General features: G+C 35.0%; 1 protein-coding gene across 2 annotated transcripts in view; it reads right to left on the bottom strand.

Annotated features, from left to right (window-relative positions):
• ATRNL1 (attractin like 1) overlaps positions 1–26,350 on the bottom strand; it is a 489,687-nt gene that overhangs the window by 418,945 nt on the left and 44,392 nt on the right. For both annotated transcript variants that reach the window (XM_034440210.3, XM_087872929.1), the window contains exons 6-9: positions 15,747–15,921; positions 14,042–14,129; positions 7,659–7,914; positions 163–346 (exon numbers count right to left, since the gene is read on the bottom strand). In XM_034440210.3, the coding sequence (XP_034296101.2) occupies positions 163–346; positions 7,659–7,914; positions 14,042–14,129; positions 15,747–15,921 (703 nt within the window). The remainder of the gene's footprint in view (positions 1–162; positions 347–7,658; positions 7,915–14,041; positions 14,130–15,746; positions 15,922–26,350) is intronic.

Raw genomic sequence — 26,350 nt, 5'->3', positions numbered from 1 at the left:
TCCTGAATAAAGACAAAACAAAAATTTTGCATTTCAGTATCAAACTTCAGTATTCATATAACCTGAATATTCAATCAGTTAACAAAATGTATGAGAATATATGTACATATACTATAAATATACATACATGCACATATACATACATATATTAAAAAGATTTACCATGTTTTAGTATTAACTTCATATTTGTAAAGATCATCAACCAATCCATATTTATTACTGGGCAATGCTTTGTAGCCTCCATGAACATAAACAGATTTTGTGGTATCATCATAGACACTGGTATGGCCATATCCACCTTGTACTATTGCTCCTTTTGTTTCTGGTACAAGCCAAGAATTCGTTCCTAAGATATAAAAGAATTATTAATGGAAATATAAATTTATTCTTAATTTACTAATTTATTATAATCAACATTCTTAGAAAGCAAGAAATCCATTTTATATGTAATTGTTTATATTTCATTTCCAAAGTTAAGTCAAATCTGTTGAACGTTGATATACAAGTGTATCCAATATCAAAATTACCAACAGAATATGAACATTATCTTAAACAAATATCCTTAATATGATCCCCTAATAATTCAATCAATTCAAAATACATACCCATATTAAAATTATATCTAATAATTAATGATATGATTAATGATATATCACTGATATCTAGTATCAAATTAATAATCAATACACGTTTTACTGTTGGAATGTTTCAACAAATCTCATGGAGAAAACCTAATATAATCCTGACAAAATGTTTACGCACTTTGCTACATTTGCACATAATTTGAGGATGAGCCAGAGGACAAAATCCAAACCAAGTATTACAATGTAAGGCATCCAGGATGGAATGGGATAAGATGGAAATGGAAATGAGATAACTTTGTCATTTTCTACTGTGAGCATACTGGCACATATTAAAAATGAAATTCTGTTGCCTGCTCTCAAAATAAAGTATATATCTACCCATACACAAACAAACATATACACATGCTACATGCGCACACACACACACACACACACACACGCATGCATACATGTGTGTTTGTGTGTGAGTGCAGTAGAAAGAAGAAACTTGAGAGTTCACATGGTTGATACTATATGGAACAAAACTGCGACTGAATCTAGAAAGATAAGGTGTCATTACCAAGAAATGCATGTCATGATATGTATGCATAAACTACATTGTGATTTCTTTCTTTATGGCCTAATCCATTGTCCAAATCAGCCATGGTAGTTTTTGAAACAAGAAAAATCCGAAATTTTATTATGTCTTAGTATGTTCATTTACTAAGTTTATGTTCTCCTTATAATTAGAAAAATAAATTAATATTAAAGCTTTTCCAGCTTCAATTCTATGTAAACAAGTCTAGGAATCTGTGTTAAGAAATATCAAACATACAATCCATCTTTATTATCACTGTTGTCCTTTTTCTTTTTTGCAATAAACAATGATCATTGACATTTTGTGTCTTATGACAAATTAATCAGCTAATTTATTTTTCAGTCAGACTAAAAAATCAAAGCACTGCTAACTTTTCAGCTAAATTAAATATACACTTCAAAAATGTGTTTACTGTTCTTCAAGTGTCAAGCACCTTTCGGTATCATGCTAAAGCAAATGAGCTTTCTTTCACCTTCTCTGACTATTGTTAAAATGATGGCATTCATGGGCCATCTAAGAATCTCAGAAGTTCTCAGTAGGAAACTTATATGGGTGTTTTTATTAACTTGCACCATAACTGGACAAATCCACGAGGAAGTTTATTTTCTTTCGGTTTAGTAAAACTACATATATTTTGCAATATTCTCGGTGTGAGTCTGGGAAAAATACAGAGAATATTATTACTTTTCTTTAGCAAAAAAAGTAGTGTTATAGTATTTCTAGAAATTTTTGAAAAACAATTTCTACTGCACAGACTTGTTTCAATTAGTAACCATATGATGTCTGCTCTCAATGTCAAGAGCTTCTTTAGATTAAAAAGAAAATAAGAACTCTATTGGCTTTAAACAAACACTGTTCCCGCCATTCCCCTTATGAAAGTAATATGGTTCCCTCTGCACTCCATGGAAACTTTGCCAAAATGTCTCAAAGAAAAAGTAAATTAGAGAAATGTAAAGATGCTTAAGTTTAATTTATTATTTTTGCAAGATATTCCACAACTCTTCTTCAGTTTCATACTTGTAGTGCATGTAAATCAAAGTGGTAATTGTATTATTGTATATATTGTTTTGCCCTGTTGAATTAAATCTGTTTAAAGTACATGGATCTTGCATTTCCTGAATAATTGGTGTTTGGAAATCAGGGTAATAAGAAGATTAATGCCACTATTGAAACCAAGGGCTTTTACAAAACCAGAGGGCTGGAAGAGATCTGGAGGTTTACTATCCAAGTCATTGCCCATTGTAGAAATCCAAAGACAATCTAGACAAATGACTGTCTAACTTTACTTGATGTTCCAATGAAGGAGAACTTTAAGAGGCAGATTGTTCCACTGTTTAATAGCTCTTGTGGCCAGGAAATTACTCTTTATTTCCAATTTAAATGTGTCTCTGCAAAGCTTCCATTTATCATTTTTTATCTAACTAACTTTCAGTGAGTGCCTTCAAGTATTGGGGACTGCTAACTCACTCCTAACTTCTTTAAGCTAAACAACCCCAGTTCCTTTAACTATTATTCATAGAACTTTGCCTCCAAGTCTCTCACTATCTCTGTAGTCTTATTTCTGATCTTTCCAGAACCCTATTTTTAAAATAGTGACAAAAACTGGAAGAGCAGTCTGACTGGTATTGCATAGCATAACTATCACCCTCCATGATCTCCAAAATATATCTCTATCGATACAGCCAAAGATATCATTGGTGTTTTCAGAATACGTAGCACACTGTTGGCTAATCTTCAAACTCTGTTATTTGTCTACCAGGAAATCTAAGATTCTTTCTGCCTTTCTAGGACTTTCCCAGATAATTATACCAATCTGGTTGATCTGCAGTTGACCGAGTCCACTTTTCTCCCATTTTTTTAAAGACCCCAAAATATTAGCTTTTCTTCAATTTTACAGCACTTCCCTGTATTCTAGGATTTCCCAAAGATTATGATGTGACATCTGCAAGCTCCTTAACACCATAGGCTATAATAAACTACAGTTGGTACAAATAGGGTTATTTGTGTATCCATGTATCATACCTGTGTCATGTCATGTCATATTATTTCTACAGGAGCTGCATTTTGATTACAACTGCAATTCAGACTGCTTAAGCATAGTTTAGGATCTATGTAACAAAAACAGAAGTCTAATAAGAATCTCTACTCATTGGTACATCTGGCAGGAAGGAATATCTAAATATATATACTCTTTGGAGGTTTCTACTTATGGAATATCTAATCCCTGGAGGCAGGAATGGTCCCACCACTCATGATTTTTTAAAAAGAAAATCTGGCTATTCAGGAAAATCTGTGTAGGACTAGTCTATCAAGAGATACATAGTGCCATGAATGAATGTTGTATGAAGATACTTTTTTTAAAATTCGTACAACAATGTATTCTTTACTGAATTATTGATTTTAATTCTTTATTCTATTTGACTTGGGAAATATTCAACTATTAAGTGAAATTAACACAGTATAAAACTCAAATAATTTTATGAAAGAAAACATAAAAAGATATACTATTAAGATAAGTGGTAGAACTTCCAGTTCAAAACCATAACACAATAATAGTGGGTTTTAAAATCTTTAAAAAGATTTTCATTTTCTTAACAGGATCAAACTGTCATACAAAAACAATATCTATTACTATTCAGAGTTTTCCAATCTGCTTTCTATGTTGCTTTGTTCCAAAACTCAGTTTGTACTTCAAGTCACCATCTGGAATTTTAAAGTTTAAAATCATCCAACTGCTGTAGGTCTAGACATAAATTCTATACAGGAATTCAGGAAAACATAGTACAAAATGCATTAAACCTTAATGGAATAAAATTACACAAATAAAATGAAACATAAAAATGATCAACCTCAAAAAATAAACTACAAAGTAGGGACAAGATTCTGCAAACTAAACCTTTGTAAAACAAATGAATGCTTACAAAATGACACTGGTCATAAAAGAACTCCTAGCCACAATTCTCATAATGTCAAACTCTACTTTCCTGTATTAGTGTGATTAATATTTGATGCTGACAATCTATTATCATTTTAAAGAAATATACACAGTTGACATTAATCCTGAATAATAATAACTGCTAACTATGCAATTTTTTTGCCACTACTAGTAATTTAAAGCCATGAACTAAAATTTATTAAAATGTGCTTTGGAATAGAATCTATTTTACAAATTATTTACTAATACATATATTCTATAATATTTTAAAGGAAGTTACAAAGCAGAATCAAGTCCTAGATTTCAACTTTAGCCCCAGTAATAAACTATTCAGTAGACAATGACATTTTCATTTCTGTTGTTAAATGAAGTAGAAGCTAATTTAGCCAACCATGTATCTTCCATATAATGCTGCTTGGAATTCCTCCAAGGACATTATACTTAGCAATATAATTTTAACAATGTTAACTATTAATGAACACTATAGTACGACAGTAACAAGTTACTTGTGGCATGAGTCACATGATGTTCTTATTTTTTCAGTATTTAACAATGCAAATTAGAGCTATGCATGGTCTGAAAGTGATTCAGAAAAAGCATTTCGCGTTGTATGTGAATGAAGACCTCTCTACTATTCATTAAAGCAGTCCAACTTTTTTCAGGTTTCTGTATGAGCTTGAGAAAATCCTATTGCTTTAAGAGCTATATTATCTTTACCTAGTAGTTTTGTTAAATAGTTTTTTCAAGCTCACCCTGAAGCCTGAAAAAAAGCCAGATTGCCATAATGAACAACAGAGAGGTAATAAAATTGAGTACTAGCACATTAAAAACTGTACATCTTCAGCCTTTGAGTTCAACACTCTCTGGCATGGAAGAATTAATTGGTCCAATATTTGTTCTTGACTTTTTCAAGTACAGAATTCCAGTGGGAATGTTAGACTTGTACTCACAAAAAATGTATCTAATATTAACATTATTGGAAATTATACATCTCACTAGTATTAACAGTAGATTTTGTGCATAATATTTTTATCTTAATAATACAATTCATCATTTAACATAAACAGAGCAAAATTTATCTCAAAAATATTACTAAGGGCTTATACTACAATGAAAATCCCTGCAAACAATGCTATCAGTTTTTAGTATTCATAGTTGGATGGGCTATAAGACCTATAAAAAGAAAATAAAAAGGAGCTACGTGTTGCCCATCTGTGTATTACATTAAAATTGCAGCAAGGCGTTTTTTGTTTTTTTCTTTCTTTCTTTTAACAACTAAGAAATCTGTTGTTATTTCTACAATGTTAAGGCTTCCTTTCCCAGCTATAGTGTAATCAATCATTTTCCCAATTTACCATTGTGAGCGTGACTAGAGACTTTTTTTTTCAGTTCCATAAATTGGAGATAGGGGAATTATCTTAAAACCATAGCTGAGGAGGCATAATCTCTTTGCACTGAGATAAGCATCTCAGTACAAATATCACATTTTTACTTATTTTCTCTCATTCGCAAACCAGAAAAAGATGGATAGATTCATAGCTGCAATCTATGTCTTTAACCTAATATGCAGCTTGTCTCTTAAAAGCATGATAAATACATATTGCAGGTGTTATTCTTGATGGACAAAGTGAATCTTCATATTCAGAGATAATACCCATGTGAATAACAGATGCTAGAAGAACAACACTAGAAGAAAGTTGTCATGGTATGTTTATGGGCACTCCAAAGGCATCTAATTTGGCCACTGGGGGAAGCAAGATATTCAATTATATGAAACTCTGGTCTGTTTTATCTGGAATTTTCTGATGTTGCTTTTTTCCAATAACTTACCTTGTTAGATCCTATCTTTTTTTTTTGTCTCAGCTTAATTACAAACTGCATAACGCATTTATTGCTGTTTATTGTTCTTATTTCTAAAATTAGGACACTACAGCATTCAGGCAATGACTGGGAATAGAGAAGAAAATCCAGCTAATGAATAGGCAATTACTAGTATTTAGCCCATTTCATGGTTATAAAAAGATAATAACTGGAATTTAAATTATACTTACTGATACTGGCTACTGTCTTAATCCTGTTTACTTAAAAATGAATCACATATGACTCATTGGAATAAATACTGCAGCTATCAATTAGACTTGAAAGTGTCCTTTGCATAATTTTAAAAAATGATAAATACCACAGAACTTTATAAAGAATACAGTTCTTTATATCTGCATATATAATACAGAAGAATGCACTTCAGTATTGTTACAGCAACAACAACAAAAAATGCTGTCTAGAAAAAAAAACAGTATATTACTGGATTTTTTTTTAGCTCAGAATTGAGCAAAATTGGAACAGTAGTGCATCCTGCTGGATAGTAGTGAAACTGCAGAGTTCAAAATTGTACAGTATTATTAATTATTCATAAAAGCACAGTTTATATCTTCAAAAATGACTTTAAATGATATTAAAATCAAGGGTAGTCAAAACTGAATTATTTTTTCGAAAGTTAAGGAGGTGGAATCAAGTATGCTAATGTCAGTAATATTAAGCATATCTTTCCAAAAATAGAATGAATGCAGAATTTTCCATGTATTGCCTAGTACTTACTTTTAAGGCAGCTATTCTGAAAGGGTTTTTTCACAATTGTCATTTTGAAAGTGCCCGCTTGTACTGTACATTACTGACAGAGGTTAAGCTACTTTGTGAAAAGCTACTTCATTTTACATCAAAGATACCTTTTCATATAACTTCTAAATTAACATCTACATCTATATCACAATTAGTTATGTGTAATTGTTTAAAAATGTATAAAATATGCAACTTTGTCCTATGATCCAGAAGCAAACAGAAATAAAACTCATCCATACATCAAAATTTATTTATTAAACTTATATGCTGCAATCAAGCAACTTTCATCTATTATTCTCTACTAGTACTTCCCCCACTGATACTTGCAGGAAAGTTGGTCAGAAAAGGAAATTTATATTAGACTATAACAGTGTTTAAATTACTGATTTTTTTCTCTCCCTCTAAATACAAAATTACATAAACCAGCATAGATCCAGACTGTAATTGGTTTAACTAATACTCAAATTGAAACTAAGGGATTCTGTGGTAGCAACTTAGAAAATTGTAATTGGTACTATTTAATATAAAAATATTTAACAATTTTTTTATTTACAATATTGCAATTGGTTTTTTTCAAAGTTGTCTTAAAAGAGGTGTTTCCTTTGTGGTAGTTTATCCTTTTTTTTCTTTTTTTTCAAGTTAGTATAGCTGCTACCATATGTTTAATACCGTTGTATTAAAATTAAACTGAAATTTTTGGTTAGTACATATTTTTAAAAAAGAAGAACTACAGCCCATATTAACAGAAGAGGAGGATTTAAAACTCTCATTACTGTATTTCCCATATTAGAATTCCTATCCAAACTGAATGATACCCATCTATGATAGGTTAAAAAAATATAAGGTGGTAAGTATAAGTACAGCTTATCCCTTATTCTCCCTTGTCTCAGAGGTTCACATCCTGAAGTTTTAAAAAAGCAATTTAAAAAACAAAAAGACAACTTACTGATATAATACTCTTGAACGCTGCTTGTATAGCCATATATTACAGAGTACCCAAAAATCACAAGCATGATAACATCCCTGCTGTCAAGCTCCACTATGTGTGCTGAGTGACCCTCAACTGCATATTGCTGCCCATGGACAAGCACTGCTGGAATTCGGAGGCTCCAGGTCTGACTTGGTATGTTGAAAATCCATAATTCATCAGTGACGTTACCAGTATTTGTTTCAATTTTGCCTCCATACATGTAAATGTCGTCCTGTTTTAAAGAAGGGAAAATGATCATTAGTTAAACTTCAGATAAAAATACAAAACATACGAATATAAATGTTGAGCTGTGGTATCATTCTTTCCACATTAGAAATAACATGGGTTTATAATATAAGTTTATACTACATTCTTATACTACAGGATCTTATTTCTGTGAATTTTTTCAGGGGAAAAAAACCCTCCTTTTTTCACCAAGAATTTACTATACCAAAAACAAGGTATATTGACCAATAAGCAGTGATAAATTTAACTGCTTTTTTAAAACTCAGCAAAAAACCATAAATTACAAATGAATCTTGGTGCAGTTTCCATTGTAAATATTTTTTTAACAATTTCGTATATATGAATTTCAGAGTAGATTATTGGTTCTGAAAATATTGTAATAATACTGCAGCAGCATAATACATCTCAATATTCTACTTTTTTCTAGCCTTTTTTCCCTAACTTTGCCTCATTGAGTTTCAACTACTATTCAGTTCCTACCCAGAATTGGGTGGGGAATACTGGGCCTTTTTTTACTTGAATACTTTCAGACAATACTAGATTGTTGACCTGTATCCCAATTATAAAAAGCAGCCTTACATGATCAGATCCCTCAAATGAACTTTTTAAGTCAAATTATTCCTAGCTTCCGTATGTCCTAGGATTCTTATTCTATGACATTTCCAATCTTCAGTTCAATCTACTGCCATTTTGAACTGGCAAGAACTCTCCTCTCCCCAGACCTAGAATAATCCTTGTTTTCTTCAGATTACATGATTGCCATTAGTATTTTGATATTATTGTTTTCCCTCAATGTATATTATAATCACTGGAAAACCTTTTAGTAAATTAAAAATAAGTTTTGTACCCCATAAATGGCTGTTCTTTATAAGTCAGTCAAAAATGTTCACATTACTCCTTTAAAGGCATGTCCTGACTGACATCTACTTCTGTTCAATCTCTACAATGCCAAACAGTAGTAAGATGTAAAGGCAAGAGGTAGCCGTTGCTTACCAACTACTCCTTCAGTTGAATTACAAAATTACAACAGTGCTGAAAAATAACTTTAGGCTAAAATAACTTTAGGTAGGACCATTTACTACTTTTGTAGCATCCCTTAACCTGAGGAGAAAGATGAGAGAGGAAGGGATTAGAGGTTGGGCTGGGCTGGGCTGGGCTGGGCTGGGCTGGGGTAGGGTAGGGTAGGGTAGGGTAGGGTAGGGTAGGGTAGGGTAGGGTAGGGTAGGGTAGGGTGATAGGATAGGATAGGATGGGATGGGATGGGATGGGATGGGATGGGATGGGATGGGATAGGATTCTTTATTGGCCAAGTGTGATTGGACACACAAGGAATTTGTCTTTAGTGTACATAAAGAAAAATAAAATACATTCATCAAGAATCATAAGATACAACACGTAATGATAGTCATAGGTTACTAATAAGCAATCAAATCGTACTAGGCAACAAATAAAACAATATAAATTATAAAGATACAAGCAACATAGTTATAGTCATAAGTGGGAAGAGCATAAGTAGTATGCTGTTCTAGACTTTGAAAACAATGCAGCTGTGCAGCAGCCTGGGGCAGTAAACAGATAGAGGTAGCACTCAACGTACGATCACAATTGAGGCCAACATTTATGTTGCTAAGTGAAACATTTTTAAGTGAATTTTGCTCCATTTTACAAACTTTCTTGCCACAATTCTTAAGTGAATCTTTGCAGGTGTTAAGTCAGTAGCATGTTAAGTAAATCTGGTCTCCCCATGGATTTTGCTTGTCAGAAGGTCACAAAAGGGATCACATGACCATAGGACACTGCAACCATCATTAATGAGTCAGCTGCCAAGCATCTGAATTTTGATGACATGACTATGGGGATGCTGCAATAGTCTTAAGTGTGAAAAACAGTCATAAATCACTTTTTTCAGTGGCGTTGTAACTCTAAACGCTCACTAAATGAACTGATGTAAATCGAGGTCTACCTTACTCAAAGATGCATAAAGGGAGAGGAGTGGTTAGGGAGAAAAATAAAAGCCAAGGTATGAAACTTATCCCTTGGATAAGTTGGAAATCATACCGTGTTTCTCCAAAAAGAAGGCTGGGTCTTAAAAGCGGCTAGGCCTTCTTTTTCAAGTGTTCTAATTATTGACTCACCTCGTGGCAGTGGCACTGACAGCCCCACCCAGCAGGAGCCTGCGACTGGCCAGAAGGCATCTGTAGCTGATAACAGAGCTCCGGATCAATCCAGAGCTCTGTTATTGGCTACAGATGCCTTCCAGAAAGCCCTCTGCAGCCGATAATAGAGATAATAGAAGGCTGCAGATGCCTTCTTGTAGGCATCTGAAGGTGAAACGGAGTCTAGGGTGATGCGTGCGAGTGGCGGCAAGCGGCCGCAGAAGCAGCTGCAGAAGAAGGTGAGGCAGGTGTCGGGGTGTGTGGGGCCTGGTAAATAGGGAAGCTTCACCACCCCCATCCCCACCCTAGCTTATTTTTTACCTTTGTGCCTCATCCCACCCTCTGCAGCCTGGCATGGGTGGATTCTTAATTAGTGGACTCTCTAATTTTTTGGGTAGGACTTAATTTGATCGCATACGCTCAAAAACGTGAGAGGGCTTCTGATCAAGGTGGGACATCTTTTTGGAGAAACAAAGTAGTTGCAATCATAGGATTTCCCACTCAGCAACCACTTCACTTAGGGCCAGAATTCTTGTTCCAATTTGGTTTGTTAAATGAGGACTACCTGTTGTTTCATTTCGGTATCAACATATTACAATTTGAATATCTTCTGTAGATTACAATTGAATACATTCAGATTTACTTTACTTTTTAGATATTGGTGGGTAAATTAAAAACCTGTAAAAATTATGATAAGAGTATCTTGACAAATAATACTTCCTTTCTATACCATCCTTTTCTTTACACATCTGAAAATGCTTAGGACTAACAATCTTATTGCAGAGTTTTTCCAGAAGTCATTGCTTCTTAAAATCATGTTCAGAGCCAAAAGAGTAATATAAGCAGACAAAATTATTGATTAGATAATTTTCTTTTCCTTCTAACCATGCTAACTGTGCATCATTAGACTTTATGTTGATGAGTAGCAGATAACTGAAAATCATACTATCAGTCTCCAACTACCAAAGAAATTCTAATTTAAAGAAACACTATGTTCGCTGTAACAATTATTTTAAATCCATATTAAATGTTTTTAAACAATTTAAACCAACTATTCTTGCACATTGTTATAATTTAAATCTAAATTTCAATTTACCAGATTAGAAAAACATTTAAAATATTTTATTTTAAAAAATCAGCTTTTGGTTTGAGTCTAGATTATTTTGCAGTGTTTTCCATCCAGACAATGCTAATAGAGTGTTTATATTTTCTTTCAGGATTTCAACACAGAACTGTGATGAAAAGAATCCAAACAATGGAAAAACTGCATTTAATACCTAATAGCATGTGAAGAACCATACTAGGCTGCCATATGGACAATAAACAGATGGTGCTATCTGTTCTGACAGGACTAATTCTACTTCCTGAAAATAATGACAATTTGATATGCGTACTTATTTGTATCCACCATCCTGTCTTCCAGCAGGAGATCAACACTGTCAACAGTACCAGGAATTTTTTTTAAAGAACTTCAGATCATTCAGCAATATATACAATGACAGCTATATAAATCAAGATTATATTTTTACTGTTAACAACTAAATAGAGTCATATCATTTTTATATATAATTATCTTCAGCCTTTCATGGTACATTGATTGGCATTAATGATGCACAGAAACCTAATCTTCATTAAAGGTCAATAAGTGTTCTGGAAACAGATGGATTTTTCAGAAAGGTGTTAATCTTAACTAGTTTACCGTCCATATATGGAGAAATTTTGTTAAAAGGAAGTATAATTCTACAATGATTAAGACGGGGAAACACATGGGTTATTTTTTGATAGAATATAATAAAGTTTGCAGAAAAACTGGACAGTGGGATCAAAGCATTTCATTTACACTGAATGAGGTACTGATCAGGGGTGAAATCTAAATTCTTTTGCTTCTGTGGGCATGGCTTGGTGGGCGTGGCTTGGTGGTCATGTGACTGGGTGGGCATGGCCAGTTTGACGTCACTCACTGTTAGAGCCAGGAGCTCCACATTCTGACACAGAAGCACATTCTGTCTTTCACAGAATGTCACAGAAGCCAGGAGCTGCACAAAAGCACATTCTTCCTTTCTGAAGCCCCCAACGCTTTGAGTTTCCCTCTGGCTTGACTGCCCAGGCGAACCTCAGAGCCTTCTCTTGCCCTGCTCTTCATCCCGGAGGGTCACGCATCCCCCCCGCCAAGCCTCCGTACAAACCGCCCATCCTGTTCCTGCAAAAGCAGAGTTTCCCCCTTGCAGGGCAATCAAAAGAGGGGAGGAAATGCTGCTGAAAAAGCCGCCTTCCACTGGGCCTCCTCCTGCAGCCAAACATGCCCAGCCTTCTGTGCCCTTTCCCCAAACGCATGGGGCGCTTGGAGAGAGAGTGAGCAAGACAGCTCTCCATCCTCTGTTTGTTTGTGTGTGTGTGTGTGTGTGTGTGTGTGTGTGTGTGTGTGTGTGAGAGAGAGAGAGAGAGAGAGAGAGAGAGAGAGAGAGAGAGGGAAAGAGGGAGGGAGGGAGCGATCTGAAGCCAAGGCTCTCTTGCTTGCTCTCTCTCCAAGTGCCCCATGCACAGCCCATTTGAGGAAAGGGCATGGACGGCTGGGCGCGTTTGGCTGCAGGAGGAGGCACGGCGCAATGGGGTTGTTTTGTTCGCCACGGTGGTGCTTCGGGACGGCAGGCATATGTCTGCAGCTGACAACTATAATGAATATGTCCACCTGCCCTCCTGAAGCACCACCGTGGCAAACAAAACCACCCCATTGCTATGGATGCATAACTTGTTGGGGCTGACCAGGGAAGCCGCTGCTTGAGTGGGGGGGGGCGAGTAAGCTGCTAGCCTGCCTTCCACGTGGGCTTCTGCTTGCCTGCCTTTGCAAGCTGGCCACTGGGACGCCAGGAAGGCAGCATGGAAGGCAGGGAAGCATGGCAGGACTGCGGGTAGTGGACCGGTTCAGGACTGCCAGCCAGCCATTGCTCCCGGTTCGGCGAACTAGTCTCAATCTCCGCTACCTATTCGCCCAAGCTGGTCCGAACTGGGAGCATTTCACCCCTCGTACCGATGTTTGGAAAAATGTCATATTCAGAATGAATATAACAGTATGTGGGAATCACTCTAGAGACAGGGAGAAGAAAAGGAAATTTAGCCTGTAGCATGAATGTGATCAGGTCAGAAGGGATCATTTTTGGGACTTTAAAGGGAATGGGGATGAAATGTACCTTTAGATTTGCAAGACTTAATAATGTAACCTCACAATAAAGTAGAATTAGGGTGAAGGTTCGTTCTCTGAGCTTGTAGGTTGGTTTCCAAACATTTTTAATCAGGCTAGGTAACATCTTCAGCAGAGTTTAAGGGATCTCCTAAATTCTGCCGAAGAAGTTACCTAGCCTAGTAACAAAACATTCAGAAACCAACCCACAAGTTTGGAGAACAAACTTTCATCCTCATCCTACACCCGATCTACAGATATTCGCCACTATTGCAAAGTAGAATTAGCTCACTGACCATGCTTCCTGTCTGACCTACCTCACAAGGCTGAGAATGAATGCAATCAAGAGGAAAATAGTTATCACTGAGAATGGCAGAAAAAAGCTTATATTTCATTAATTTGTATTCTATATTTTAGGAACTATAATCTCCATTCTTATTTTGCATTTTTATCAGTATTGGAATGAAAGAGTGAAGAAAGAGAAGTTATTCTGTGTCCAATGAGGCTTATTCCTTAGTAATCAAATATAGGATTGCCCACTTAAGCCAGAAAATGTGTCATAACTGCACAGTTATTTCATGGAATGGTGATTTATTCTAAAATGAAATGAGAAAAAAAAGTATCCTTGATTCAGAATTCTAAAATACAGTGTTACTATGTCATATGGAAAGAGAACATTATAAGAATAAGTGGAGCTGAATGAGTTAGAATGAAAGGAGAAGGAAGGGGGAGGAGGGGGAGGAGGACCATTCAAATATAATTTTGATGTACAAACAAACCTGATATAAAGCAATAGTATGTCCATATCTCTGAAGGGGTCCTTTCAATATAGGCACCACATTCCAAATGCTGCTTTCCAAATTATAGCTAAAAAGTGAACAAATAGTTTATTACCTAGAAGCAAAATTATAGATTTATAGATGCTTACAAATTAAAATATCATTTTCTGTTTCTTCCTGATATGCCATATAACATCTAATAAATATAATAAATTAGAATTTAATTTTTGCAACTTTTCCTTATTCCATCAATATTTTTAACCAATAAAACACTTTTAAAAAATGAATAAATTTTAAAACAAGATTTTCAGTTGATTATTAAGCAGGGATGTCAAACTGACAGCCCGTGGGCCAGATGCGTCACGTGCAAGCCACACCCACTCCAGCTCCGCAAAGGGGAAAAACGTTGTGAAACATCACATGGTGGCAACATGACGTTTGACACCTGTGTTATTGAGTGTTTTTCTCAATAACAAAATACTCAGAAGTGAGCATTTTCTGAAAGATTCAGAAATTTATTTTGTGGGGAAGTTCAGTTTCATGAAACCCGTGTCAAAAAATATCATCAATTGTATGAAAGCCTTGGCAGTGCCAGAAACCCAAGTTGGTTTTCACTAAAATTAAAGATACCGGTATTTAGTATCACTCCCAAAAGGGCCAAGACTTTAAGCACAGCACAATTATGATATGTTAATCAAGTATACAAAGTTTAAAAAATGAAATCTAAAATATGAAGACATGAATTAAAATGAATACTACAATTTTATAATTAAAATACAGGTGGAAGAAATGCCACTTTATAGATAATCTGAAAAATAAGAAAATGGAGCTTAAATGCAGCTCACAAAGAAGTTAATTTCTGGGAAATTGTTCTGGGAACAATGGAGAATAGAGTTTTCTTTCTCGGGCTGTTTCAGTGAAATTCTAAGATTTAGCGTAAAATGGACATTTATCTATGAAAACAGAAGTTTCTTCCAGATATTAGTAGTAGGGATGAATAGGAAAATCTTGCAAATGAAGCAAACTTCAAAATGGAACATTGGTACTACAGTGGTTTAAAGCACCCTGTTATTAACACAGCTGCCTGCAATTTACTGCTGGTTCGAATCTCTCCAAGGCTCAAGGTTGACTCAGCCTTCCATCCTTTCTAAGGTAGGTTAAATGAGGATCCAGTTTGTGGGGGCAATAAGCTGACTTTGTATAAATATACAAAAGTATGAAGGCTATTGCTTAACGCACTGTAAGCCGCCCTGAGTCTCCGGAGAAGGGCGGCATATAAATCAAATTTAAAAAAAATAAAAAAAAATAATTCAGTCTTGCTATTTTTGGACATTTATATAATTATTCTGTGAATGAATCCCTGGATTTCTGCAATTTTTATTTCCTTAAGGAGAGACAAGACCAATGGTAATACTGCAGAATTTTGCATCATTTAAGTAAGCTCTGAATCGTTCATTTTTAATTCATGTGTGTAAACCAAATTTAAATAAAAGCAGACAGTTCTGCCATTCCAAAGGAACACCTCATTCCCCACTCCCACCCTCCCCAATTTAGTCCATTAATCCACAGTATTTTATTTTCAACCCTCTCTTTCTGGAAAGTCTGAACTAAACCATGATGCAGCCAAGAAAACAAGGCGAGAGTTCATTAAAATTCAACATATTTACACAAAATTCAAACAGAATTAAGAAAAGAAATAACTTACTTTAATACCATCTGGAAGGTACTGTAATTAAATGCATATCCACCAATTACCCACATAAACTTTCCATGAAGAATTGCCTTATGGGAAGCCCTGCTCACAGATGGACTAAATGGCTTAACATTAGGCAGAATCCAATATGATTCCATTGAGGGGACATTCAAAGAACAATCAGGACCTGTTTAAAATATATATAGAGAGAGAATCATACCCGGGATGTACTCTTATTAATTCAAACACAACAATTTTTGATAGTAATTATATCTGAGATAGTACAATATATAATGTGAGCCAACCTCATATATTGTGGAATACATCATGCATAAGGACATTCTAAAAATTCGACAAATTGCATATCAATGTATTTTAAGTGGCATTTTAGTTTAGTTTCTAAGATGACAAATTTTATTTTTACTGTAAATATTTTCATATATTTAAAAGAAAATTTTAAAGGCATACAGAAGATATACTTTTGTATTACTTTTAACTTATGAAGGAAGATTGTGAAGAACAGTGACACCAAGTGGTAAAATATACACACAATTATGTACAAGAAAAATATATTCACCTTTAGAATATTTTTCTTTTCTTATAATTCATCAGGTTCATTGTAATCTGATGCAGCACAGTAATTATGAAAGACAGTACATTGCACAGAAAATTACTGTTCTCTATGATTTGATCAACAAAAAACCCCCAATTATATATAAAGTTAATATGTAGGATAAAATACAAGATAGGCACCCACAGCCATCAGCTGGAACTGAAAGCACCTTGGTATGAAATCATTTTGTTTATGAAGATGCAGCAAGTAGGAACTACATGTATTTCTGGGTACATGTATTGTATACTGTGGGATCTTTTACAGAAAAGGGCTGTATCTCCATTAACCTCAAATCAAGCAGAACTTTCAACAAGCCAACACTCTGAAGTGGGTCTAGATGCCTTTTGATAAGCAATTTCTTTTATTATTTTATTTTTATAATAAAAGAATGTTCCACATGATTTGTTTATTTTCAGTAGGCTTTGTTAAGATTCTGGCATTACCAGGCTATTTACAATTTTATGCATTCATAGTCGTTATCAATACCTAATACCTTTGTCTCCAAATTCCTCAATATAAGATATTCCCCACATATTAGGTACAATTACTGCAGTAATTTTACTGACTTTTACCTAAATAAGCATGCCATGCATTAAAATAAAGCGAGTTTTAAAGATTGAAACCTCTCATAAATTTATATGAAATTTGGCAGGACTGAATATAAAGACCTATTTTATCTCCACATTCTATCAGAAAAAAAAGATGTTTGAAAATGTGTTTTTTTTCCATAATATTTCTTGCTACTTTGTTAAATTTTACAAATTATCTTGTTAATCAACAGGAAAAATCTTCAAAATATTTATTTATAGAAATACCAAGGCAAATATACACAATAAGAATATTTATTAATATGCTTAGTTTAAAAAATTATATCTGCTTAAAACTTATACATTACTTATTCATTTCTAAAATTTATTTCACGCAATATTAAATTTTAGAAGAAAACTTTATAGAGTCAATTCACCATATTAAATATATAAAATACAAAAATGAAAATAGAAACAAAGAAAACAAAACATCATAATAAATCATTATTCCTACAGCTAACCCTAATCTGATCTAGGTATTCTGTCCTCTTTCTGGCCTTTGAATGAAGAGTGCGGTAATAATGGTGGTATGCAGGTTCATTCCCAGCAATAAATAAGACTGCAAATTGTCGCAATATTAATTAATTAATGACAATGAATTATCAGAATGTAAAAGTCGACATCTACATTGAGCATTTATGTGCTCTTTACACTTACAGGAAATATAAATGCTAGTTTTCATCGTCCAATATTCTGGACAGCTCCTTATTTCAACAGGTGTGCGCGCATGCATACACACACACACATACACACATACATACATACATACATACATACATACATACATAGGGTTCAATACATTGGAGATACACTTATACCATTACATACAGTATGTCAGGGTTCCAAGTAATACCCCCAACAAAAAGAGACACTGATGCTTGAAGTTCCTCAAAGTTCCATTTTATTAGACATGTCATATTGGCTCATCCGGGAAAACCTGAACCTAAAAGTTTCCAGGTTTTCCTCACCAAAGGAAAGTCTAAGTTCCTGCCCAGCACACCCACAAGTTCATTACATGGTCCAATAAAAGCACCGTCCCAACTGGAAATGCCTCCCAGCCACACCCCTCCAGGTGCAGGGCAAGATGTCCCTGGCTCTCTGAGAAAGGAATTATTATTTATTTTATTTATTTTATTTTATTTATTTGATTTGTATACCGCCCTACTCCCGAAGGACTCAGGGCGGTGAACAGCCAACAATAAAATACATAAATACACAAAATTTAAAAACCCGATAAAATCAAATTAAACTTTTTGGCCCAGACAAATTAAAATACCCCAATAATTTAAAAACAGATTAAAATTTACATATTTAAAAAGGGAAGAGATCAGGCCAAGCCCGCTTGATGGAATAAAAAGGTCTTCACAGCACGGCGGAAGGAGCACAGATCCGGGATCCTCCGTATCTCCGGGCGGAGCTCATTCCAGATGGTAGGTGCCCCCACAGAGAAGGCTCTCCCCCTAGGGGCCGCCAGTCGACACTGTTTGGCTGACGGCACCCGGAGGAGTCCCTCTCTATGAGAGCGTACTGGCCGGTGGGAGGCTATTGGTGGTAGTAGGCGGTCCCGTAAATATTATTATGACTATATTTCACCCTTGCTTCATACTATCCCCCCTCCCAATTTCCCACAGCAATAAATGTGCCTGAAGATCCAATGCAAAAGATGGCTTCCAGGCCTGACAGAGTAGCAACTGCTTTTACTGCTGATAATGTGTCATCACACTTTTATAAACAATTATAATCTTATTAAATTTGTATCCCTGAACCAGGACTTTAAGGTATAAGGGGATTATACATCTGTACACATATCACGAAATCCTAGCCAAAAGAAGAGAATTAGGAAAAGCACATATCACAGCTTGTAAATCTGAAGATATCTGAGTTATTTTACAAATTACAATTTTAACATGCCATACTACTTTGATAAGTCTGTTAGGCAAACATATAAGGGAATACGCAGTATTTGACACCTGAGTTCTATTATAGAATGTTGATATGATAGTTTATACACTGCTCAAACAACTAAAGGGAACACAAAACTACTGTATGTAACAAACAAAGTATTTAATAAGGCTATTTCATTGATTCAGATCTCGGATGTCTTCAGCTTGTGATCCCTTTATTTTTTTGAGCAGTGTATTTTAGCTCTCAAACCCGAGTTTCTACAACCTCATACTAAATAGTGGCATAATTCTAGCGCAATTAATACAGGACAATATAGATTTAATTACCTTATTTAAATAGTGTCATATACAAATCTACAAAATAGATCTCCAAGCAATTTTCCAAGCAAGACAGTGGAGCAAAAGAAAAATTAGTATAATTAAACAATGACAGACTGAATGTATTATTCGTTGTCTGAAAAACATTTCTACTTAATGGCTACTTCTTATAAACTAACCTGGAACTAATTTGGTGTAAATTTAGACAGGACCAATTTTTAAAGGCTCTAGGCATTTTATATCATTATATTATACTTTGATAGACCACAATTCTAAGACTGAAAATGCAATATTTCTGCTAATCTGGATTAGAGATATGGTTTATCATGTATTTTTAAACACTTCACTTTGGTATATTTGAATTGATGGAATATTTGAATATTGAATATTTTGAATATTGATGGAACTAAGTTTCTTAATAATAATAAAGAATGTCTAATGTCTTTCCACTGCTAAAAGAGTTAAGTTTGTGCCTAAATGATACTGTATATCAGGGGTGAAATGCTCCCGGTTCGGACTGGATCGGCCGATCCGGTAGCGATGGCAGTGGGTGGTTTGGAGAACTGGTAGCAAAAATCCCTGCACCCACCCCCCACCATGCCCAGCTGAGCCGCACGATCATCAGAGGCTTCTTTTTTTTTACTTTTAAAAGCATTTTTTCTACAACCTCTTCTGCTGAAAAAATACTTTTAAAAGTAAAAAAAAAAAGCCTCTGATGAGCGCACAGCTCAGCTGGGATCGTCAAGAGGCTTTTCAAAGCATTTTTTCTGCAACCTCTTCAGCCGAAGAGATGGTAAAAAGAAATGCTTTGAAAAGCCTCTCTGACGATCCCAGCTGAGTTGCCTGATCGTCAGAGAGGCTTTTCAAAGCATTTTTTTTACCACTTCTTCGGCCAAAGAGGTTGCAGAAAAAAATGCTTTGAAAAGTTTTTTAAAAAAAAGTTTGCCACGCTCACCCAGTCACATTACTTCCCCACCAAGCCACGCCCACAGAACTGATAGTAACAAATTTTACATTTCACCCCTGCTGTATATCATTATGACTAATATACAACAGGCTACATTTCCAATTCTTCCTTATATCAGTGTATGTGAGACGGTAATGCTAGAATGTCCAGATTGAAAATTCCTGAAATTTGTACAAGTCTGTAATTGAAAAATTAATAATTCAGTAATTACAGTTGTATTAGAATTTATTTTAAAATGACATTTTAGAAATAGCTTGAACAATAATACTTTTTCACACTTAACTTTGATTATCATTGCAGATGTTCATTTCAGTATATCCACCAGAGGTCACAATTGTTTAGAAAGATATATTAGAAAACTAAATAAATTCTTTATAATCTGAATCAAAGGAATTGGTGTAACCATGAACAGCTTAGGCTAACATTGAATGGATTGGAAGCCTGCATAACTTTGTATCAATATTTCATTTTTTTAAAATGAAGAGTGAGAGTGAGTGTGAGTGCATTGTTTTAACTATCTATTGCAACAATCACAGTGCATGCACTTGTACAGACAGCTCCAATTTATTCCCTCCATTTCTCCTGATCTCTCTTCACACTATATTTAATTCACACTATATTTAAAATCGCTTTCTATTCTGATTAAATCTACTAACACTAAGTTTCACTTAATTCTTATCCTTATTGGGTTTTTTTTTACATTTTTTCCTCATGCCCCTATAGTTCATCCAAATCTCAACCTTCTTCTCTTGCCCTTTTTTAATGGATACTGGGTTGGTTAGAAAACCTTATGCACTGCAATATCTAAATTTTGGAATACTTTGCCATAGTTTGTCAGGCCCCTTTCACTGCTAGCTTTTAAGATATTTATGACTTAATTTTATTTTGTGCCTTTGAGCCAGTGATAACTCCTGGCAACAACTTAGACAATTCCCTGCAGTTTTTTTGGCAAGATTTTAGAAATGGCTTGTAATTCCATCTTGAGTTGAGAGAAAGAGACTGGCCCAAGGACACCCAGCTGGCTTTGTGCCTTTGCTGCTTTGTTATTAAGCAGGACTAGCACTCAGTCTCCTTACTTCTAGCCTGATAGCTTAACCACTACATCAAACTGACTTTGTATAAGATAAATAGAATATATTAAATATACTTATGATTAAATCTAACTGAAACTTTTGAAAAAAAAATCATTCCAAATGAAGTTTTGGTTTTAGTCCTTCTATGAAAACCAACTTCCAAAGTGTTTGGAGGTTAAGATACCAGGCCAGAAACCAGGATCTTATGCTAGTCAGTGCTGCCTTGAAGGCACTCCCCATCTTGGTTTTTTGTCCTTGTTGTACATATACCTTCAATAATCATATATTTGATGGAAGGAATACTGTGTCAGCAAGAGACACATTTTCCAAACACGCTTGACTAGGTGGCCTTAGCAATTTCATAATGGAAAGCTATTTTGTTTCATTCACAGCAGGGTGGATTTGATTTAAATCGAGTCTATTTAAATCATGATCTAAATCATGATTTAAATCACTAGTAAAAAGACTTGATTTAAATCAACTTGATTTAAATCATAATTTTTAAAGACCAACTGTCATCTCTGCTACTCCTTTGACCCGCTGTTGACTCACCGATAGTCCCAGTGTTGCAGAATATACAGCCTTGTGCTACATAACTAAGCTCCATTTCATGCTGAATAAACTAAATTATTTATGTATCTTAAATAGAAAACTATCTTACGATAGATTTTTACCCCAAAAGTTTTTTATTAAAATAAATTCAATAAAAATCAAAAAAATCCGATTTAAATTTTAAAAATCCGATTTTTTTTATTTTTTAAAAAAATCATTGATTTTTATCCACCCTGATTCACAGTACGGCATCAGAATGGCCAAAACTTAAAAAAAAATATCCATTATAAAATAGTGTCTCAGAGCATGCAAGAATCTTTTTGTAGGAACAAAATTATTTATTCATAAATTTAGCAATGGAAGAAGCTCTGATATATGTGTGTGTGTGTGTGTTTTCGTAGATTTTCATGGGTACAGGTATGCAAGTCTTGGTGTATTTGGGTCTTCTCCCGTGTAAGATTGAGAGCACTTTGGCAACATTTCAACAGAATCTCATCTGCCATCATCAGGCTTATGCAAGGGGTCTTCTGCAGCAACTGCCATCCCAGCAAAGCAGATTACCAGCATCAGATTTGAAATAGTAACGGCAGTTGCTGCAAAAGACCCCTTGCATAAGCCTGATGATGGCAGATGAGATTCTGTCGAAACATTGCCGCTTTTAACACAAAAAAACCTCTGGTAATGATAAAGATCAGTTACTTCCAGATTAGACATTCCAGAGATACAAACTAGAAATCTAGGAACCTAGCCATATTTATATATTTCAAGCTTAAATCCTACAGCTTCAGACCTTTTGCTAGAGTTTGTATCCCTAGAGCTTTAGTGGCGCAGCAGACTAAAGTGCTGTTAAGTAGCACCAGCTGCCTGCAATTACTGCAAGTTCAAATCTCACCAGGCTCAAGGTTGACTCAGCCTTCCATCCTTTCAAGGTAAGTAAAATGAGGACCCAGATTGTGGGGGCAATAAGCTGACTTTGTATAAAAAAGAACACTGCTTAGGGGGGGGCAAAAGCCCTACTAAGCAGGTATATACAAAAGTATGAAGGCTATTGCTTAACTCATTGTAAGCCGCCCTGAGTTTCCGGAGAAGGGCATATAAATCGAACCAATAAATAAATAAATAAATAAATAAATAAATAAATAAATAAATAAATAAATAAATGAATGAATGAATGAATGAATGAATGAATGAATGAATGAATGAATGTCTGGCCTCAGACTAGCTTGCCAACTCCAGACTACACATCATCTTCCTCCTGGTGTTTCCTTTTCCTTCTTCCATGTGTCTAGAAATACCACAAGCATCCCTCCCCTTTCTCCTTAGTTGTAAGAAACTAAAGGATTTATATTACTCTCTCTACTTCCACCCATTTTTCAAATGGAGCTGACAGAAACAATACACACTAGGATAAGTCTTCTTCTCCTTTCTTTCAGGATCTCAGGAATTGGATTTCCCTTTCTTTTTCAGTGGAAGCTGCAATTATCTTTGCATGCTACAAAGGAGGTTTTTTTTTTTAAAGAACAGACATTTTTATTGTCACAAATTCATCTCAATCTGCAAGTACAAAAAAAAAATACAAAATACCTGTAAAATTGTCAGAGAGAGATAATAAGAGTGGAATAATTGTTTTACAAATGTCTGTAAAATGAAATAAATAGCAATTCATGAATAATTGTTGTGATACTGCCAACTCCACAGAGGTATAAATAATTTTACAATAAGATTCCACCGATACTGTTTCTGATTAATGTTGAAGTTAGCCGCTTCAATCATAATACAGCAAACTCTCTTTCAAATAATCCAAATATATTTGGATTATTAATTATATGAAGGTTGAATAAAAAGTAATGACTCCGATATTGAAAGTCTAAAGCAGAAGACAGTAATGATGTACTGGAAGCTCTGATATGTTTTTCCACATTAGTTCTTTCCTTCAGCAGGACTTTGCTGTGAGCAAAGGTTCTGAAGTCATTTTTCATGATATGCTCATTGCTGCAGTTTAAGTAATACACTGTGATTGAAATTTTTGCCAAGGAAATCTTTCTGATTGAAACTCACCACTGAATGCAGGTTATTTATGATAACTGTTTTGATATTAATACTGTGCATCACTGGGCCAAACAATTGAACTAGGAAAAGTGAATTTATGATCTTTATCACAAATGATAAAGATCAAAGTGGACAACCTGAAACAGCACAAATTTCACATCAGAAAGGTTGATAAACTGTTTATGGACAATTAATGAACACTGAGAAACTACCATCAAACTTGGCATTTCACACGAACCCATAGGCCACATAACTGATGTTCCTAAATACTGGAAAGTTTATTCAAGATGGGTTCCTCATATACTGATGGCAAAAAGAAAAATGTCAAGGGTTGACATTTGCAGCATTTGTCATTGTACAAGAATGAAGGTAATAATTTTTTTTCACAGCTTCACATGAAGAAATGACAGCTGATGAAACATGGCTTCATCAGTGTCTTAGAAACAAAGTATGAGCATGAAATATTATCACAAAGTTTTACCTGCACAATAAAATTCAAAACCTAGTCTTCAGCAGGAAGACTTGAGCTTACATTCCTTGGGGTCATAAATGACATTATTCACACAGATTTCTTTGAACCTGCCTAAGTGCTACACTGTAATACCAAAGATTTTAAATAATTATTAACTAGAGTTTGAAATAACAGAAAGGAAATTTTGCTGCAACAAGACAACTCTGGGCCTCATACTCATGAGGCACCCAAGAGGCTATTGTGAATTTGGAACTCATTGTCTTACCCCATCCATCATACAGTTCACACTTGGCATCATATGACTTCCACCTTCTCCCAACATTGAGGGAATATCTTCATGGCATTTGTTTCACCCAAATGAGGAGGTGGAAAAAACTGTCAGGACCTGGTTGAAGGGACAAAGTATGGAGTTTTTTTGTGACAGCTTTAAGAAGCTGTCCAAACGTTGGAAGCATGTAGCAAATGGTGGTGATTATGTGGAGAATTAAATGCAGTAACAAAAGAACTTATTTCAAGGATTATTTTCCTGTTTCATTTATTAAAATATACCTATTTAAACTAACATTATGGAGATGGAAGCATTACTTCTTGTTCAACCCTCACAGCAATGAAATAACAATAAATGTCACATAGTAGTGTGAAAACAGTTATCTATCTAAAAGACAAAAGGGAATGAATTTATACTTCCAGACAACTTGCTATGTTTCTGCTAACTTTCTATAAACCACAGTTCAAATTGTGATCAAGGCAATCTTCTAAACTAATTTATGAATTATACCAGTAAAACCATACCTCAGGTAGCAATTACAATGCCATTGATGCCTTTTGTTTGTTTGTTTGTTTAAGACATAGCCATAGCAGGGTGAAGGAGAAAAATGAGCTGGGAAAGAAAGCATTAAACCTCCTCCTCCCAAATAAAAGAAGATAAAAATTCCTGTGTGTAAAGAAGGAAAAGAAGTAGCTGATGACTACCGGTATATCTTTAACATCTTGTGGTGTTCTTATGAACATGGTACCTATTCATGATATTGGGGGGTGTTTTGGTTCCAATACTTCTTTTGATTGACTGGAGCAAATCTCTTTGGTCTATTATTTCACTATTTTTCTAAAATAGTTTTGTGTTCATATCAGTTTGCAGGACTGAGAGTTGAAATGCATTTATCTTCAGTATGTCAAATTTCCATCAGCTCAAATGAGGTTCATTTAAAATACAGTGTAACACTTAAATATAAAATAAATCAGTTTGTCAGTTACAAGCATCCAAGATCTACAGTATCAATCTAATGAATAAGCATTACTCAGATAGTGTGCATGAAGGGCTCTAGAAAATGTTTTGCCACATACACACACACCAAAAAAAGTCTTTACCCAAAAACCCCTGCTCAAAAACAAAAAAAAAGTATTTCAAACAGCCCAATCTCCCTTGACAGTAATTCTGAAACATGTTTATCAATTCCTTCCAATTCCCTTTCAAACTGTAAAGAATTCCCTTCAAATAGCAAGGTATATGAAAGCATTTCTCAGGTGCCAATGTGGGAAAGAAAGAATGTGATGACTTTATAATGGCATTGACCATAGTTTACAAATCACAAAAGCTTACTTCAGATCAGATCATGGTCAGACAAAACCCAAACTCCACTGTGTGAATCTATCCATACCGTAGGGTATATTTTCCCTCATTATGCCTTCTTTCCAATAGTAATTTCCTTATGAATGCTATCAGTGCTGGATTCATACAAAGATGAATCAAAATCAGCCATTTTAAACAATGTCTATTGGCTGGTTTGTTTAAATAGACAGCCTGCTGCCACCAATAGCCTCCCACCGACCAGTACGCTCCCATAGAGAGGGGCTCCTCCGGGTGCCGTCGGCCAAACAATGTCGACTGGCGGCCCCCAGGGGGAGAGCCTTCTCTGTGGGGGCACCTACGATCTGGAACGAGCTCCCCCCGGAGATACGGAGGATTCCGGATCTGCGTACCTTCCGTCGCGCGCTTAAGACGTTTTTATTCCATCAAGCTGGCCTGACCTAAACTTTTCCTCTTTTTAAATGGAATTTTAAATTTGGTTTTAATTTATTGG

Source organism: Pantherophis guttatus, chromosome 6, assembly GCF_059756535.1.
Source record: "Pantherophis guttatus breed Tessera chromosome 6, ASM5975653v1, whole genome shotgun sequence".
In the NCBI taxonomy this organism is placed as follows: domain Eukaryota; kingdom Metazoa; phylum Chordata; class Lepidosauria; order Squamata; family Colubridae; genus Pantherophis; species Pantherophis guttatus.
The sequence above is the reverse complement of the archived record's forward strand: the minus strand, read 5'-3'. Positions and strand labels throughout refer to the sequence as shown.